This window comes from Meles meles, chromosome 5, assembly GCF_922984935.1.
Source record: "Meles meles chromosome 5, mMelMel3.1 paternal haplotype, whole genome shotgun sequence".
Taxonomy (NCBI): Eukaryota; Metazoa; Chordata; class Mammalia; order Carnivora; family Mustelidae; genus Meles; species Meles meles.
In genome coordinates this window covers 72,999,707-73,020,420 of record NC_060070.1, presented here as the reverse complement: position 1 = coordinate 73,020,420, position 20,714 = coordinate 72,999,707, and the positions used below count along the sequence as shown (strand labels likewise).

The 20,714-nt window shown below is 38.0% G+C and overlaps 1 protein-coding gene across 2 annotated transcripts in view; it reads left to right on the top strand.

The window, feature by feature from the left end:
- The window catches only part of LAMA2 (laminin subunit alpha 2), a 661,080-nt gene that overhangs the window by 590,082 nt on the left and 50,284 nt on the right, over positions 1-20,714 (top strand). For both annotated transcript variants that reach the window (XM_046006188.1, XM_046006187.1), the window contains 6 exons: positions 416-575; positions 3,596-3,720; positions 9,354-9,516; positions 10,201-10,345; positions 17,939-18,077; positions 20,174-20,185. In XM_046006188.1, the coding sequence (XP_045862144.1) occupies positions 416-575; positions 3,596-3,720; positions 9,354-9,516; positions 10,201-10,345; positions 17,939-18,077; positions 20,174-20,185 (744 nt within the window). The remainder of the gene's footprint in view (positions 1-415; positions 576-3,595; positions 3,721-9,353; positions 9,517-10,200; positions 10,346-17,938; positions 18,078-20,173; positions 20,186-20,714) is intronic.

The following is a 20,714-nucleotide window of genomic DNA, read 5'->3' as shown; positions in this document are numbered from 1 at the left end:
GTTCATTTGCTGAATTAAATTAGACAAAATGCTAAAGGAAGTAGCACCAGCTCGTTTAAAGAGCATGTGCCGGTAAATAGTAAATTGTTTTGCAAGCCAGTGGAAATAGGCCTTCTGTTTAAGCAGGGGATGTCCGTTCCATACACTCACTGCTGCTATGTCATTTCACCTGGACTCAACTGTGCAGGATCAGACTCTCCTGTGGCTGACCCGTCCTGGCCAGATCTGCCAGGAAACAGCCAGCAAAGATCAGGCTCTTGGTCTGATTTGCAACTTAAATGAATCCAGATCTTTGGAAGCTCAACACCACAAGTCCCTACATTTCATACCTTTAAAAACTAAAGTTACGGTAAACGTGGTATGTGTTTTATGTTCTGCATTTTCTTTCACTTCATTTCAACACGCACCCCTCAAGAACTGGGAGGAATGGGACCATTTCGGTGAGAGCCCTGGATGGACCAAAAGCCAGCATCGTGCCCAGTACTTACTACGCGGCATCTCCTCCGGGGTACACCATTCTTGATGTGGACGCCAATGCTATGCTATTCGTTGGTGGCTTGACTGGGAAACTGAAGGTAGTGTGTTCTCTCCTATGCGCGTTTATTTCATCTCCTATGCGCGTTTATTTCATCTTTCATCTTATTGTCTACAACTCCTGATATAATTGCTCTGGGGGAAGGCATGATAAAGCTCTCCAAGAACTCGGCAACTTTTTACTTAATTTGTTTATGAAAACATACATTTCTTTGGAGTAAGGATTTTTTCTTCTTTCAGTATCCAATCTGCAAGCACCATGTTTTTAAGCCTGTGTGTATTTACTTAAACAGTTGTTTTGCCCTTATCTATGGCACCAGTTTTTTTTAATAGTCTTGTTTTAGTTGCCTCAAGAGCAAAGTGTTTTTTAAGTATACCCCGTTTTCTGAATCAGTTTATGATTTATTGATATGAAGTGCTATAAAGTTCAGACTCACATCTAATTAAAAGATTTATGAATACCTTGGGAAATACCACAGGAGTCATAAGCTTTCAAATCATGGTCTGATTTTTAAAGTTTTCAAGTTGCTCTTCTCCTTATTCTTCTAGAGCAATGCACTTAATATTCATAATTGCTTCATGACAGGTCTTTGTGCATTTCAAATTGCTAAGTGCCTGCATTTTAAAGGAGCTCATGTTGATTAAATGAAATTAGGTGTTGGAAAAGGACCTGTAGGTGAGATACGAGAGCACAACCAAATACGATGGATAATCCTGGGCTTGTCAGAATCATCCTGGGATGAGATTAGTCAGAAAATGTGAAAAGCCAGGGTGACCCCAAATTTATGAGAACTCAACCTTCATATAGAGTGAGGTTGTTTTATTTGCTTTGTGTATGAGATGTGACTCTAAAGTCTTGGAATTGATTCTACAATTACACACTAAAACCATCCACATTTCTTAGAACCGCATGTAAATATACAATGGTACACAGTAATATATAGTCATATTACCAACTTTCTCTCCTCCCTAGGAAGATAAATATGGGGGTAGCACAGAGTAGTATGAAAACCATGAATTTTGAAATCAAATCCAAGTTGAATTCCCTGCTCTCTCACGTAATAAAACATGACCTTAGGCAAGTCAGTTAGCCCCTTGGGTTTCAGTTTTCTCAACTAGAAAAGGGAGTTAAACTATTTACCTTGCTTTGGGGGCACCTGGGGTGCCTCGGTTGAGCATCTGACTCTTGGTTTCAATTCATGTCACAATCTCAGGTCCTGAGATGGAGCCCCTGCATGGCAGGCTCTGTGTTCAGCAAAGAATCTGCTTGTCCCTCTGCCCCTCCCCTGTTAGTGTGCACTCAGGCGCTCTCTCTATCTTTCTCTCTCAAATAAATAAAATCTTTTAAAAAAATACACCTACCTTGCCGTGAAGGATACAATAATAAACTCTTATAACATATTATAACCCTATGGTATGCCAAGTAATATTATAAGTAACTTACATGAATTCACTTACAACTCCAAAAGGTAGATAATATCCTCCTCGTTTCACAGTTAAGAAATCTGTCAGAGAAGAATTAAATGACTTGACCAAAGGTCACACAGCAGTTAGTGGCAGAGCTGGGATTTGAACACAGGTCAACAGGCACAAAAGCCTCCACTCTTGGTCACCGCGTTTCACTGCCACTGTGAGTGGTGAGAGATTATGTGCATAAAAATTTACAACAAATGCCTAAGACGTGGTAGTTACACCTTAAATCGCATCTCAAATAATTCTTATGATTATTCAGTTGTCACCAGGTGTAAAGAAACTCTCTTCTGCTAGTCTCAGGGTAGAAGAACACAGACACCCGAAATCTACAGAAAATCTTAATCATTTTGGCCAAGAGAGTCAAGACTCCTGCTGCATCAGAATAGAAACCAGAAGCTGAAAACAAGTAACTAAATCAACACTCTAATGAAGATTCAAAGGAGCAGGAAAAGATCCTAAGTCTAGTTTCTAGGCTGCAAGAAGGAAAAGCAAAAAGCCAAGAGAATCCAAAAGTAGGGTAATCAACCTCTGGAAAATTAAGAGACTCCAGCTGACAACAGAGAATTCCAAGGGCCGTTTGGACTTGTAAATATCAGTGGCTTCCTACAAGGCAGGAAGATCCCTCGAACACAGCAACAGAAAGATGCACATGTTGAGTTTAACCTGATATTGTAACTACAAACATTAAGCTGTTCAGGGATCATCTTCCCACATTTCTTCCAGAACCCAACTCGTCAATTCATTTTCTTAACCCTCGATTACTCAGATAATTGTGGCCTTTGGGAAAGCATTTCTAAAGTTATAGGTACCCAAATATAGAATGTATCAGTAATGTGTCAGTGCCAAAAAAAATAGTTGTTTAAATGACAGCAAGTTTCTCTAGAGTGGACAAGGTCATTCCCCTCCTTCATGACTGTGTTATGTATCAAGCTTAAGACCTTTCCCTGTGAAAATGACACCAGAGCTGTCATTCAACAAATGTTTATTGAGCCCTAATAGGCTCTGTGCTGTGTATATCAGCAGACAATCACAATATGGTCCCTTCTCTTCAAAACTCACTGTTTCCTTTCATTCTCCTGCGTTAGAAACCTGCCTCGGTATAGGAGGAAATGAAAAATTGGGGACACCACTATCCTTAATTTATCTACAGATAAGCTTTTTCCCTCTGTGTAGTCAATATGTGTGCCTTCTCAAGATCTTTGAAGAGATGTCTCCTTAATGGTACATGAAGACTAACATTAATTAAATGCCTAGGCACCAGCTGTGGTTCCATAAATAAATTACCCAATTTAATACTAATAATCCCAAACTCAAGACAAGAAGATAGAATCTCAGAGTGGATAAGCAGCTCACCTCAAGTCAGAAGCTAGGAAGTGTTTATTTACAAATGGTGTTACCAGGGGTAGCATATAATTAATCAGGGTCTGTGAGGATAGAATATGATTAATAGATGAATAGATGCAAACCAAGAATATCACAAAGAATAGACAATAACTACTCCAGATTTCACTGCTAGTAATTCTCCTGGATGCTCTAAGACTCCTTGTGAAATTGTAAGTTCTAACAAATACTACGTTTCTCTCTGCAGAAGGCAGATGCTGTTCGTGTGATTACGTTCACGGGCTGTATGGGAGAAACATACTTCGACAGCAAACCTATAGGCTTGTGGAATTTCCGAGAAAAAGAGGGTGACTGCAAAGGATGTACTGTCAGGTGAGCTGAAATGAGAACTCCCCTAAGGTCTGGCCTGTGCCTCACAAAAATCTTTCATTTTGTTGTGCAATATTCTGTTATCGTGTGGGTGGTATGGAGCGGAAAGGATGGGACTATGTCTGGGGGGTGATTTACCATGAAGCTGATAAAAGTTCAGATCCTTCCACCCATTTGTACAGGAACTTTCCAAGGCACTGGGAGGTGCCCTGGCCATAGTTTCAATGTTTCTGTAAGATCTGCAAGGAAAGGTATGTTCTGCTCAATCAGCTGAAACTACTCTCTCTTTCCATCCCAGTTTCCCTCCATGTCCAGAACCAGGGGGTTTTTCATGGCTGTAGCTCTGCTGTCATTGTAATTTCTTTTTTCTTAAAGCGAGTTTTCCTTGAACTGATGAAACTTCAGGTGTCACAGAGCCTGGATTCACTCCATGTATGTTTATTAAAAAATATGGAAGCCTAGAGCAAGTTTTATCTCCGACGGAATTTTCCAAATGCCACGTAGGGTCTTGGCAGGGCTTCAGGTGGAAACCCACTGGACTCGAAGATCCTGCTTAAGTGGAGAAGGATAAGAAGGGACCAAGATAGGCCAGGAGAAAGGGCCCTAACACACATCATCAATTACTACATACAGGTTAGAGTTTAGGAATCTAAAATACTTAACAAGCAGACCAACCTAAAGAGAGGATATAAAACAATTAGCTAGAAGGGAATGATTTCTCAGCATAAAAAACTTGAGCCCAGCTAATCAACCAAGCCTATTTAAACTCTAAAATTTAAATTAAATATCTGGATGCTGAATAGACACACATAGCAACTCCAAATCATTAGATGCTATGTGGATCATATTTTTTATTTCCAATTTAAAGAGCACATGCACATTGCCAGGGCCCCAAATTCCCCATCAAGGTAGCAGAGAACACTTTACTTCCAGTTTAACTTCCCGCACTTTATTTCTGTCATCATGGACTTGTCAATGCAACATTAAGGACAGTTTAAAAGCCTAACCCAGGGTGCCTGGGTGGCTCAGTAGGTTAAAGCCTCTGAGCCTTTGGCTCAGGTCATGATCCCGGGGTTCTGGGATCGAGCCCCGCATCAGGCTCTCTGCTCAGCAGAAACCCTGCTTCCTCCTCTCTCTCTGCCTGCCTCTCTGCCTGCTTGTGATCTCTCTCTCTCTCTCTGTGTCAGATAAATAAATAAAATCTTTAAAAAAAAATAAAAAATAAAAAAATAAAAGCCTAACCCATTCGTAGTTTAGAGAGGTTTAGTGAATAATCTTCAACAAAATCTAATATGGAATGTTTTCTATAAAATGTTTTCAATATAACAAGGACGATGAGGTTCATTCACATTAATATCCCCCTACGCAGAAATTAATGCCACCTTTCCCCTCAATATTTATTTGGTAAATTTGTAAAAAGGATTTTCAAAAACCTATCATGAACAAAACATCTAAGGATTTAAATGTCCAGTCAGCAGTGCATATAATGTGTTAGGACTATCACAGGCTAATTATAAATTCTGCAAAGATCTTATACCTTAGTCTCTAAAGTATTATATGAATTAATATAATTATAATAGCATATATGTGTGCATACACACACACATACACATATTTGTAGGATGTTTTTCAGGTGTCAGAGATTCATACCTAAAACTTCCTGATACAGAGATAAATACAGTCTGGGGCTAGCTATCAAGTAATTTACAGGGAGGAAAAAACAAACCCTGAAATAGTCAAAATACAAGGGATAATTAAAAATCCCTTTTAAAAAGACACTCTCAGGGGCGCCTGGGTGGCTTAGTGGTTAAGCATCTGCCTTCTGCTCAGGTAATGATCCCAGGATCCTGGGTTTAAGCCCCGCATAGGGCTCCTTGCTCAATGGGAAGCCTGCTTCATCCTCTCCCATTCCCCCTGCTTGTATTCTCTCTTTCACTGTGTCTCTCTCTCTGTCAAATAAATAAATAAAATCTTTTAAAAAAAAAAAAAGGCACTCTCAGAGTATACTATGATTATGCACATAGGGTTAGATCCGCTTCATGAAGGAGGTAGCTTTTGAGGTGGATGTTGCCATGGAGTAAGACTCCAAAGGAGGGGCTAGCAGATAGAAGGTGAAGGGCATTCTAGTTCCAGGGACTAGTGAGAGCAAAGGTAAGAAGGCTGGAGAGCCAGAGTATTTTAGGAAGGGACAAGTAAAACCTGTTCTGCTTCACAAAGGTGAGTTCACTCGGGCAGGATTGGTGAAGGGGAGAATGATGTCAGCAGGTATGGAAGTCAGGTCGGTTTCTATATAGTTCTTTGCAGTGTGTAAAGGTTTTGCACCACTAAACAAAGGCACCTGAATGTAAAGTCTACCAGCATAGCTGAGTATACCAAGCTCAAGCCTGCACACAGTGCCTCTTCACCCATGAACTTGCCCTTGGCTTGGCCAAGTACCCTGTCTTAGAAGTTCATTGCTCAGTTCTCCCCCAGAGAGTGTGCATTTTACCACCTCTGTCACTCAGCACTGTCAACCCTTCCTTAAGCTCCTTGCCATCAAGTTACCTTCACCTATTCATTTGCAGGTAAAGTTCTATATTTACTGAAAAAATTCTTCAATTTAAATTTTATAGCGTACCTTTTTGAATTATGCTGCTATTTTGATCAAGATTATGATTGTTTCTGTGAGTGCACTGATTATAAAGTTGCATAAGTTTTGAGTGACCAGCACCAACACTGTTTTCCCATAAGCCTTGGTATATATGTGTAGGGATAATTTTTATAGAACTCCTGGTGTTTGTTAGGTTGTGTTCAAGAGAACACATAGCACATTGTAACATAAAGACCCATCGTTCCGGTTTTAGAGCAGAAATGATTATAGGTGGGGGATGTAAAAGACAAGGCTGTAAGACATAGACTAAAAACATGTAGATCTTAGACTGTCCATTTTGGAAATTTGCATTTATTCAGCAATCAGAATAAAGGACAGAATTGTTGTTATGCTTTAAAAAGAGTTATCTGCCAGGACAATAAAAAAGAAGTACATCTTATTTTTCTTAAACTTCTAAAAATCACATTAAAATTAAAATAGAAAAAAAATGATTGCAAGTTTACCATATTTAGCTCAACACTGAAACAATGATGAAATGTACTACATAAACCCCAATATACATCTAGCTCTGTAGTTAACAAGTTACATGTGGAAGAGTGTGGCTGTTCCATATAACATAATTAAACCTTAATAACTTGACCGGACATCAAGTTTCAAAAGAGAAACAAAAGGCAAGTTTGGCAAATGTTAATTATAAAAATTATAAATGTATATTGGTAAATGTATTCAAACATGAATAAGAACACTCTAATATAATGTTAGAATTGAGATATTATAAACTACACCTAGAAGGACTAATTTTTTTTCCATATCTCAAAGTCACCGAGTTAAAGCCAGACATACCTGGGTTTGGCCAATGAGCTAAGGGAAGTAGACTGATCTAACATCTGTGTATTTGGCTGGTCCCAGCACAAAACCCTTCCCTGAAAATTTGCCTTTTGCTTGAATAGGAGAATCTTGTAAAAGGCTGAAGTAAGAATAGACCATAGGAATCATTCACTGATCTAACTCTGTTATCTCAAGGTGACACCCAAAAGGTTAGGTGGCTTGCAGCAGGGTCTCAGTGAGATTCCACATCAGACTTCAGGGTACCTGCCATCTACTTGGCTATTCTTTTATTCATGTTGAAGGAATTAACAGGTTAAGGACATAAAGACATCAGGTTATAAATATGCCAGAATTCTTATACCAAAACAGTTGTGTAGTGAGATTTTGTGTTTGTTGGTTTGTTTAAATTATAAGTAACAGGGGCGCCTGGGTGGCTCAGTTGGTTAAGCAATTCCTTTGGCTCATTCAGGTCGCGATCTTGGAGTCCCAGGATCAATTCCTTACCAGGCTCCCTGCTCAGCAGGGAATCTAATTCTCCCTCTGACCTTCTTCCCTCTCACGTTCTCTCTCTCTCACACTCTCTCTCTCTCAAATAATTAAAATCTTTAAAAAAAAATAAAAAAAATAAATTATAAGTAATAGTGCATTGGGTCAAAACATCCAGAAAACTCTCAACAGTGACTTCCACAACCATCTTCAAGGTTGTCAATGATAGTGTGACGGCATATAAAGCAAAACCTTAGTATTTGAGAACTTCTCCTTAGTAGACTCCACACAACATTCTCTTCTCTCTAATGAAGTGACCCAGAAATTAATGGATTTATCGTAATAATGAAGAAAGGCCAAATCATAGTCACTTTACTCACTACCAATTATACAGTTAATAGCCTGATTTAGTTCCTCGAAATTTCAGTTAGCACTTTGCAGGAATATTGAAAAGCATTTTTTAAGTATATATTAGAAAAAAATTCTAACATCATCTGATCTTATTCCAAATTAGATATAACTTAAAATTACAAAGATCTGACCATGCATGATGCAAAATAAGACTCTTCCCTTCTTTTTTTGTCTTCAGTTTTATTTCTCTCTGATCCAGGAACAGAAAGAAAGCCAACTTGTCTAAAATGTGGAACAGTTTTTCCTTCATGAATCTGTTAATGTTCATACACTGTCATTTTTCTCATTTAGCCAAGATATCGTGCAAATGATATTCTAGGTTCTTGTTTCCTTCGTAGACATTATTATAATATTTCTCCATATCTCCTCTCTACCCTCAAGTTAACACAACACTCCGACTTCAGAGATTCAAGTATATGCTAACATGCAGATTTTTAAAATTTTAAAAACTCTCCGCAATTTAAGACTCACTCTGTAATAACATCATTGGGTAGATTGATTGATAGGTGATATGTAACTGCATTTGAAAAAGAAATGTTCTTAAATGTTATTTTTACAAGATTTTTCTTAGATCTTAATTATTCAACCAACACTGATTGAACATATAGTCTCTGTGAGGCAATCTACTATACCAAAATCTCCTTCTTTCTGTATAAACCATAATCTACTATGAGCCATGTGCCACTCTTGTGCTGAGTTTGTGCCTGACAGAGAGCCCGGCCCATAATCTCTAGTGGGTCTTATAGAGCTTGCAGTCTTTTAAAGAACAACAGATAACCCCTGAAACAGATAAAGGCATCCTTTATTGTCTTAATCTAATTTGTCCCAGAAAAATCTATTGAACAGCAAGTAATCAGGGCATAGGGACTTTATTCCAGTTAGGTTTTTTTTTTTTTCCTTACAACTCGAAGTTTGTATCTTTTGACCACTTTCACTCATTACACCCAAGCCCCCCTCATTATGTTACATATATGCAAAATGTAATAAGACAGTCTCAGTCCATCCAAAACCCCACTGCTTCACACCACTAAGGCATATTTAAATACCAGTGTAATTATCCATCAAGTATTTCAGTAGAATATAAAGCATTTAAAACATCAGTGACTTAGTTATCGAACATCAAATAAATCCAGGTAAGAGATGATTGCTACTTGGTCTAGAATGATGGCAGTGGAGATGGAGAGAAATGGAAGGATGGAAGATCTATTTGGGATGGTTCCTGTCCTCTAACAGCTCACAATCAAATCTCAGAAGATAATTTGATGTGTTTAATATTGATGGACAAAGCAGACATTGGTTCATGTGAAATGTCTCTCTTCAGTCCTCAGGTAGAAGATAGTGAAGGGACTATTCAGTTTGATGGAGAAGGGTACGCATTGGTCAGCCGCCCCATTCGCTGGTACCCCAACATCTCAACTGTCATGTTCAAGTTCAGGACATTTTCTTCAAGTGCTCTTCTTATGTACCTTGCCACAAGAGATCTGGTAAAGACATGAATGGCTGATCTTCCATGATTAAAATTGTTTGCCTCTTTTCCATAGGATTCCAGTACAATTATCAGTTATTGTTAAATTATCAATTATTATTAAGAGGATTCTAGGATGCTGTGTGATAGCCAAGAGTAGGTGATGCAGAAAGTACTTACATATTTTCATTGATAAATTCAGTTACAGATGCAATTTAATTATTATTTATTTTCAGTGCAGCTCCCCATATAATCCTTTAAGAGAAGCACCCAGTAGAGTTTCCTTCAGTATGGAATCATGCAGCAGCAAAACTACTCCCTTAGTCTTCTTCTAAAGACATAAATTGAAAGATGGTTCTAAATGTCCTCATTGTTTTTTCCGGGTTAATATTTCTTAGTAAATTCTTCCAGAGAATGTACCTTTTAGTTGACTTAATATGTTTTCAAAGGAACCTCCTTTATTCTCCTGTCATATAAGGATACATCCTAGTAATGTGGTTGTGACCATTTGCACTATAATGTCACACCCACAAACATTCACAGAGTAGTAACACCAATTCTATTTCCAAAATGGATGTCATTTACAGATCAACGTATTCAGTAACTTAGCCATAAGGCCCTGCTGTAAACCACACACCAAAAAAGTGAATACCGATATTTCTCTGTGTATTGAATCACTGGTATATTTTTATCCTATTAATAGAAAGATTTCATGAGTGTAGAGCTCACTGATGGGCATGTAAAAGTCAGCTATGATCTGGGCTCAGGAATGGCTTCCGTTGTCAGCAAGCAAAACCATAATGATGGGAAGTGGAAATCCTTCACCCTGTCAAGAATTCAGAAACAAGGTGAGTTTCTATAGTAATAATGCACTGTGAACCTTAATCATGCTATCCAACACTCTGTGTACCTAATCATGAGGAGGACCTTGTCTGTAATTTTAGGTACTCATGAATTCTGTGAAAAATGGATCCAGTCATTTCTTTAGCTTAGATTATAGGTGACTTGGGTTACACATGACTGATTGAAGAGCCAAATGGTTCTCTGTCATTTTCTTTAAAAACTGAGAGCTTAATTTGAAAGCATAAAACAGTCCTACAACTTGTAAAATGATATCCTGTACTAGGTTTGAAAAGGTTGTGTGCTTTGCTTTCCATCTTGTTTTACCAAGATGTTGCCTTTAGAGTGGCCCACTTGTCTAATTTTTAGGGGTGGTAGAACACAGCAACTAGGTCTTTGCTTTTTAAAAATGCCAAACATTTTTATGTGTGCAAGTAAGGAATTGAATAATAATAATGTAACATTTTTACAGTCCAGGAACTCATTAAAATATACTCACAAACATTACTTCATTTGCTGATATAAGCAGGTATTTTGTTCTGGTGTTAGAGAAAAGGAAAAATAGGCTCTAACTTACATGTGGTCAAAAACGTATGAATGTAAGCCCTTACAACCAAGGCAGAAATCCAAATCTGTTAGGTCTTAGTGTGCTGCTACTGTTATTTTGGTATAATTCCCCTAATTCTGTATACTATATCATTACCAATATCTGCAAATGAAATTTGATGCTTCTGTTTATAAAATTAAACCTAATTAGTTTTGACCAGGCCAGTGTGACATCTCATGAGAATTTCGGTTTAACATTGCACCACCGGTCACTTCCTGCATTTAACAATTAGCCGGTAAGCACCCACCTACTATTGCACCAAACCTGAGTGAGGTCTGTGACAAGTCATTCTCTTCAAGGAACGAGCCTCTGCTGGGGAGATAGATAGTAAATAACTCAATGGTGAGAGGATAGAAATCAAATGGCTATGTCAAAATGGGTACAGTAGGCTAGGAATCTCAGGAGAGAGATGTTGAAGTCACACCCAGAGGTCAGCTCCCTGAGAAAGGGCCCTGAGGCACAAGCAAGGGTTGAGGGCTTCACTGGATGGACAGCACCTTTGGACATTTCAAGGGGCTGAAAGTTGTGTGAAATCCAGGAGACCTCAGAGAGCATCATCTGTCATTTTCCAATCGTTCTTCCTTGGAACATGGAGGCTTGGAGAAATTCTTCCCATTTTAACAAAAACCAGTTAGCACTTATAAAAGCTGAGTACTGCCTTATACATTGCGGCCACATAAGGGAGACACAGGCACATTTGCTTGGGAGATACTCTGCAGAATAGTTAAGAAGAATGTTTAACTCCATTTGACCCAACATTTCCCAAACTTTACAATCTCCAAAATCTCTCCATTCCTGCAAGACCAGCATTCTGCTGAACACACTTTGGGAAATGCTTTAATTCATGCTGAGGAGCGAGAATTTCCCATCCCTTTCTGGGTCCTTCCAGCCTGATTCAGAATCAAATTGACATGAGGTAGATGAACAGAACAAAATCAAATTTAATTTTGTGCAGGTAGGGAATACACACACACACACAGACAGAAATTCAAAAGACAGTCAGACAAAATGAAGTATATAGGTCATTCTGAACTAAGAAGAGGGTAGGGGTCTGGCACTTCAAAAGGAAGAATGCAATTTGTAGGAAGATAAAAACAACAAAAGAGAATAAATGTTTGGTAAATAAATGTTGGTTGAGCCATTCAATGGACAAAGGGCCTTTGGTGAAATAGGCCTTGCTAAGTTTTTCCCAGTCTACCATTGTTCACAGTATTGTAGTTATCTGTGGTGATAGTGCTCTTCCTAGGGCAGGTCCTCTACCTATTTTCTTTTTAGGCATTAGTTGGGGAGGTAAAGGGCTCTTCCCCAATACTGGGTTTTTTTTTTTTTGTTTTTGTTTTTTTTTTTTTTTTTAAGATTTTATTTATTTATTTGACAGATAGAGATCACAAGTAGGCAGAGAGGCAGGCAGAGAGAGAGAGAGGAGGAAGCAGGCTCCCCGCCAAGCAGAGAGCCCGATGCGGGGCTCGATCCCAGGACCCTGGGATCATGACCTGAGCGAAAGGCAGAGGCTTTAACCCACTGAGCCACCCAGGCGCCTACTGGGGGTTTTTTGTTTGTTTGTTTATTTTATAATTTTTTAATTTTTTATTAACATATAACATATTATTAGCCCCAGTGGTACAGATCTGTGAGTCGCCAGGTTTACACACTTCACATCACTCACCATAGCATATACCCTCCCCAATGTCCATAACCCAACCACCCTCTCCCTACCCCCCTACCCCCTGGCAGCCCTCAGTTTGTTTTGTGAGATTAAGAGTCTCTTATGGTTTGTTTCCCTCCCGATCCCATCTTGTCTCATTTATTCCTTTCCTACCCCCCAAACCCCACCACATTGTCTCTCAACTTCCTCATACCAGGGAGATCATATGATAATTGTCTTTCTCTGATTGACTAATTTCACTAAACATAATACCCTCTAGTTCATCCACGTCGTCACAAATGGCAAGATTTCATTTCTTTTGATGGCTGCATAATATTCCATTGTATATATACCACATCTTCTTTATCCATTCATCTGTTGATGCACATCTAGGTTCTTTCCATACCCAATACTGGGTTTTGATGGCTTTTTCTTCCTTCCAAGATTTTGTTTAAATTCCAGCTAGTTAACATACAGTTATTTATATTTATTAGTTTCAGGTGTAGAACTTAGTGATTCATCACTTACATCAATACCCTAGGGCTCATCACAGCAAGTGCCCTCCTTAATACCCATCACTTATTTAACCCATCCCCCCACCACTTCCCGTCTAGTAACCATCAGATTGTTCTCTATAGTTAAGAGTCTGTTTCTTGGTTTGTGTCTTTCCCTCTCCCTGCCATGTTCATTTGTTTCTTGAATTCCACATATGAGTGAAATCATATGGTATTTGTCTTTCTCTGACAGACTCATTTAGCTTAAGTATAATCTTCTCTCCATCCATGTCATTGCAAATGGTTTTGATTGGTTTTTAACTCAAAATAATCTTCATGTCAGAGTGGTCCTTCTTGGGGTAGCCTGCCCCTGGCCTCTATAGTTAATACAGGTAAATCCATAGCCTAACAGGATGAATGTTGGCAAAAGAATTATTGGATAAGGCTAGAGATAATAGAGGCCAGTTCATAAGGGGTGTTGTGAACTAAGCTAATAAGTTTCAACGTTATCCTGAAAGCTGTAGGGAACTACTAAGAGTTTTAATCAAGGATGTGACAAGATCAGATTTGTGCTTTAGTCAAGTTTCCTTAGAAAACCTTGGAGGGTAGATTTATGACAATTTCAAGGGCTACTGAAGTCTATAGTAAACCAAGTGAAGAGTGAGGAGAAGGAAACCATGAGAATGGAGAGTAAAGAGTAGAATTGAAAGATATTAAGCATTTTACAATCAAGGAGATTTGTGATATATTCAGTGTGAAGGACAAATGTTTTAAATGGGGATGTCAAGAATAATTCCTTTCTTTAAAGAACAAAAATATTTTAGTGTAGTCACATGGTATTAAAAATAAAAAAGAATAGAATATGTATTCTGGAAAAGATGCTGAGTTCTATTTTGGACATATTGTAGTAAAGCACCCTTAATGTCTTCAGCAGCGTAGGCAAGCTGTGTAATTGACAGGTGATCAGTTGTGTGTACCTGAGGTTTAGCAGAACTGTAGGAGAGATGGACAGTTCAGAATCATTATCATGCCATTAGTAGTTCGAGCTGGATAGGGCTGAGAAAAACCAAGCAGTCATTTCTAGAGTGAGGTGATCCAAAGCCCTGCAACAAACAGCAGTATTGAAGGGGTATAGTAAAGGTAGATCCCGCAAAGGAGGCTGTAAAGAAATAATCAGAGAAAGGAGAAATGAGGAAGCTAAATTTTCAGAAGATCAAACCGAAGGCAGATTGACCAGTTAGGTTCAAGAATAGTCCAAGCAGGAGAAGAATGATGGCTTGAAGTAAGAGTTATAATGGGCTTTGACACTAGGGAAAGGCAAAATAAATCCACAAGGTGATACCACTATACAGTTACTAGAATGCCAACAGTTAAAAAGACTGAACATACCCAGGGCTGGCAAGGATATGGAGCAAATGGAATTCTTACACTCTGCTGATGAGAATGGAAAATGTATAGTCACACTGGAAAATAGGTTAGCAGTTTCTTTTCTTTTTTTTTTTTTTAATTTTATTTATTTGTCAGAGAGAAGGAGAGAGAGAGAGAGAGAGAGAGCGCACACAGGCAGGCAGAGGTGGAGAGAGAAGCAGGCTCCCTGCCGAGCAAGGAGACCATGCGGGACTCGATCCCAGGACCCTGGGATCATGACCCGAGCCGAAGGCAGCGGCTTAACCCACTGAGCCACCCAGGCGTCCCAGGTTAGCAGTTTCTTAATAGGTTAAATATATGTATGAACCAGCCATTCCACTCGTAAGCATTCACCCAAGACACATGAAGCATATATCCATACAAAGATTTGTACCAGGATGTCCACAGCGTCTTTATTCGTGACATTCAAAAAAACAAATAACTAAAACATCAATTAACAGGTTAGTAGATAGATTGTATGTTGTCACAATGAAATACTATTAAGCAATAAAAATTAATGAGCTCTTAATATTCACACAAAATGGATGACTATCAAAAAAAATCTTAGCCAAAGAAGGCAGACATAAAGGAATACATTTATGTCAAGTATATAGAAAACATAAATGAACCAAGAGTCACAGAAAGCAGATAGAAACTACAGAGGATGAGGTTATGTAGGGAGGCACAGGAAGGAGGGATGACAAAGAGGCATTAGAAGACTTTTGGGATGATGCATAGGTTTAGTATTTTGATATGGTGATGGTCTCATGGATGTATACATATCTAAAAATTTGTTAAATTGTATACATTAAACATAAGCAACTTATACTATGTCAATCACAGTTTGGTAAAACCTTTTAAAAATAGGGTAGATATCCGTTAGTTAGGAGATGAAATTAGGGCTGTTGTCTGATTAAATGTGGAATGGTGAGGGGACAGGTGGGAGGAGTCTCTAATGTAGGAGTCTGAGTGGGTGTCATATTGTCACCAAATAAATCATATGAATTCAGGAGTAGAAAGATAATCATTTTGACTTAGAGTATGTTTAGTTTGTAGTACTGAGAAGGTATACAGATGATGCTGTCTCATCTGTTGAATGTGGGTTTCTAGGCAAAAGTCAGGTCCAGGCATAAATATTTCTGAAATGACAACATATAGTAAGTAGATATAAACTGGAGGTTATCTGGATGGCTAAAACCCGACAAGTGGCCAAATGAAGACACATTAGAGAACAGAACACTTTAGAAGTGTTTAAGGACATAAGTCACAGAGAAGGAAATTGAGAATGAGGCTGGAAAGGTACAAGAAGCCAGAGAACCTGGCATTATGGAAGCCAAAAGAGGATATTTCCTAGAAGGAAGGAAATGTGAACAACATCAAATACTGCATAGACAAGGATGAAGATAAAGACCAAAAGACCCCACTGGGTTTGGATGTGGGGAGGTCCCTGCAGATTTGAGCAAGATTAGATTGCTCGGAGCAGTAGGATAGGAATTCAAATAAGCCTCCAGCCATGTGAACCTTCCTCCTTTTGGTGCCCAGGTTGGTTGTTTTATATGAGTTGTTCTCCACTGCGTTATAGAAGCACTGTCCCTGGAAATTCAGAAACATTCCATCAGGGGGCATTGGGCATCTTCCCGGAGAGTCAGTTAGTAGGTCCACAGCCGTCACGCGGAGTGCGCCGTATCCCTCAAGTGCACCAATATGGACACAAGATGGAGAACGATCATTCAATTTTCACTGAGCTGAGAGAAAGAAAGGAATTACCAAAGTAACAATTCACTTAAAATAACTCAGCACTGATTATAAAATACTTGCTAAGATCCTACTCTTTGTCTAGTATTTAATAAAACCCTTATTTCCCTGCTTACCCATAAATGATGTCTGAACTCGTCAACTCTGAAATTTTATGTGAACAGCTATTCTGTAAGGGGAAGAAACAGGGAAGGAAATAAGAGCAACTGTTAGCATTTCACAGCAGAACCCACTTTGTTGCTATCGCTCTCGAAGGAGAGAAAAAAGTCCTTCCTTTAACTCAGTAAAAATATGCCATCCCATGTCTCTCTGCTGGAGCTAACACTTGGGCCAGTGAGTTTCAAGGTATTTCTACTCTTTAATCAGTTTTTCCTAGAATGGTTTCTAAAAATGCATATATTCACTCAGGGATAAGGGGGAAAACTACCTCCACTTACTGGCTTGCCTGTGATAGAGAGCAGAATCTCATTTTCACAGACACCATTAAAATATGCACCATATCTGTAGAAAGAAGCTATTTTCACGTTCCACTCAACAGCTCCATATGAAAATTTCTTTGCTGATCTGGATAAAAAGGAATATGTTGAAAAAGTCTTAAAAATGGTTTTATAATTTTGTTTAATTTTAGCCACTGGTCTGGTCAAAAACATGTGCATATAAAATTAATATATGTATTAAAGTAATTGAATTTTTAAATCTTGACTTGCTAAGTATTTTTTAATTGAACAATTATTTAACAACTTTTTTTGTTGTTTGTTTTTACAAAGCTCTACCTTGAAGATTTGAGGTATTCATTGGTTTGGTATTTTATTTTGGTCATTTACTAATAAGATAATTATGCTTGATTTTATTAAAGATACTTTCTACAGATTACAGTGGAATTTTAGAGTTTGATATTTTTCTTTGTTTTTCAAAGAACACGATTCTAAAAGATGATGTGTTAATTAAGGAAAAAAATAATGCTCCATGGTCAAATAAATTTGGGAAATACTTGTTGCTCTATATCCCCCTATTGGAGCATTACATTCAATATTGGTATGTTGAAAGATCTGGGTAGTCTTAAAATTAAAATACATACTTAATTTTGCCTAACCCAATGTTTGTCATATTTATTTGAACCAGGAACATCCAGGAATCTAGTGTTCCAAAGAATAAACATTTAGAAATACCCTCATAAACCATTGGTTCAAATAGCCATTTTCAGACCCTTGCTAATTCAGATCCAATACCAGGCAAAGATTTAGAGACCAAATCTGTCACATTAATGAACTGATGCCTCAATATTCATCGAGGGTCCAAAATATATAAAGCAGTTAAAGGCTGGGCCTAAGCAAATATTATGCTGAGAAAGCACATAGTTCAGAAAGAGCCAAGCCCGACTCTTAAAAATGAAGGGGAGAAAATCAATGAGCTAAGGGGTTCCTTTCTGCTTTCTGAACAAAACAGTTTAAACAAGGAAATGCCTCTCTTCTTTCCCTTGCCTGGCTGTTATTTTTATGCCCTTTTTGTGGCTAGTTTAATAATTTGTTTTATCAATGTCATTGTTTCTGCAGCTATTAAACAGATGTATGTAGTACAGATGCTTGAAAACATCCATGTCAATTTGAGAATGAAAGTAAATTTATCTTGAAATAACAGTGATGATACAGATGTGGTTGGTCTTTCTCAAGTAAGCATTTTCTTTCCTTTACAGCCAACATATCAATTGTAGATATAGATTCTAACCAGGAGGAGAACATAGCAACTTCATCTTCTGGAAACAACTTTGGTCTTGACTTGAAAGCAGATGACAAAATATATTTTGGTGGTCTGCCAACACTGAGAAACTTGAGGTAATTTAGTGTATATTTAGAGCTCAGGATTAAGTTTTAATTAAATGGCCACTCTGCTCACTAGAGTTCTGAAGTTTAATTACAACAGGAATGTCACATAACCTTTAGTTGCAGAAAGGCTTAATTAAAAAAAAAAAACAATACATGTTACATGTTAGAACAACACCAGGATTTAGAAACCCAAGGATTAATTTGATATCTTTGTTGAAGAGATGGATGGAAATCACTGTTTGCCTCATAGTCACCTGATGAAAAGAATTATAAAAGTAATTAAAGGTGGAAACTAGAGTTGAATGTGCATCTTGTAATTGTCGTTCTCCTTGCACAGTCGCTGGAGGTAATGGCACACTGACACTACTTAGTGTTCTAAAAATCAGTCAGTGTTCCAGGATACTGTGAGTATAACCTATTTATTGCTAAGCATTAGCATACTAGTGGTATGTTGGAACTTTCCCATATATCTAATGCTAAAGCTATATTAGGTATTCTTACACCCATGCCAACAGTTTTTTTTAAATTTCACATATGTTTTATAGATAGCAGGATGGGGAGATAAAATTAATTCAAAGTTTAATTCAAAAAATAAATGTAAGTAACCAAAAAATCTCAGAAAATATTTCGTATGGTATTTAATTAATTTACAGCTTGTTGTAAAACATCTCATAAGAAATAAAAGTTATAAAGCACTTGATGCTCAATAAATGTTAATTGAATTTAATTAGAATGGAATGAATTGATTTGACTAAACTGTAAGAGTTTGCTGCAAATACAGACTACCATGTTTTAAGTTTTAGTTTAGTTTGTTTTTAGTGGTTATAAAAGTCCTATCTTGGTGTTTCTACTCTAAAAAGACACACCACAATTGGAGGGAATGTCGTAATAATTGAAAAGTATTTTCCAAATGAGCGGAGGAATTTTAGCCTCATTTTATGACAGCTAGCATACTTGGTGGTTCTCCTATTTTCCAAATGAGCAGAGGAATTTTAGCCTCATTTTATGACAGCTAGCATACAAACAGTTTTACTCTTCTCCCTGTCCCTAAACTCAAAGACCAGGCAACTAATTACCAGTCTTTCCAGGGTTTACATTAATAAACTTCATGAGGTAGATACACTGATTCCACATTCATCCACACGTACTAGGAATGTAAACTTAAAGTGTCTGGTCAGAAAAATCATTGCAGAGCAAATATATTTGAATAGTGAGGTAGTGATTGCTCAAAAATCTATGTATTCACTCAACAAGTGTTTGTTGAATATCTATTCTGTGTCCATCAGAGGGATCCAACAGTTCCTTAAGTCTAAGATCTATTTTGCAAGATCATTAAGTAAATTCCCTATAAGTGAATTAAATATAGCCAAAATAAGGCTATCAAGGTATTGCTTTATGTATTCTAGTGATGACTTGGTTTTAATTACCATAAGGTGATATTTAGGAATTATCTATGAAGGTGTATATGTTGACTACGTGGAGGTGGGTTTATGTATTAGTTTTCAGACTACATATCTAATGAGTCTGGCACTAAGATGTTTTTACTTGCACAGTTCAGCATTTTATAATATTTCTTTGGCATGGCGCATTATTCCAATAGAATCTTTACAACATATATCTGTGATTAAGCAGAGAGCCACGCATTCATAGATTGCTGTTATTTTGCCCACAACAGGATCTTAATATGGTGAAGTTCAAAAGATGAGGTAAACAGAAATAATTTTTACATCTATTACATTCAAGCTCCTTGAGAGGCAATGCTTATCAGCTACTCATGAATACTAGGCATAGCAACGTGTGCATTTTCTCATTCATAAACTAGATTAAAATTAGTGTTTTTCAAAATGAAAATTAAAATTAGTGTTTTTCAAAATGAAAATTTTCCCACGAGAATAGTATGGATAATGGTCATTGGACTCTCATTTCACTGTGATCAAGGGCGTATGTCTATCTTCTGTTCTATTGGTTTTGGTACATTCCCTTTTAAGATCCCTGTGAGATACTTTTTAAGAAGACTGTTGATTAAAGTTTATTGTTTTACTAAACAAAAATGCAATTATGATTAAATTGTGTTTTGTTTTGTTTTTCTCTCCCCTTTGACCTAGTATGAAAGCAAGGTAAAATTTAAATTATGCATGCCTTCCTCAAGTGCATGGGTTGGGTGAATGTGGCTTCTTAGATCAAAGCCGTGGAGAAGAAGAGCAGCACCTGTGCAGCTTCATTCTTAGTACATTTCATGAGCAAGTAATGCATTCTGAGAGTTCTCATGCTGTCCTTTACTTACAAAGATGCTGCTGCTCACCCACCACCAACTGGGCTGCAATTTCACTTGTTTCACCAGCCACAGCCACCAGGACAGATTCGCTCTGCTTTTCTCAGTGGCCCGCGCACAGTGCCCCCTGGCACCGATACGCAGGAGCACACATGCAAAGGGCAGCTGGTCAGGTTTAGGGGCACAGCGTAGTTCCGTGGAACAGAACAAAGTGGCCTGATGGGTTGAATCCTGGACCCCGATCTCTGTAGCCCCATGCTTTCTGCTGAACTACCAGCCTGTGCTCCCAAATGCTCACCACTGCCTTGCTGCTTTTTGCCAGCCTGCAAATATGCACACGTTTACAGGGCCCTTGCATCACTTTGCAAAGCTGC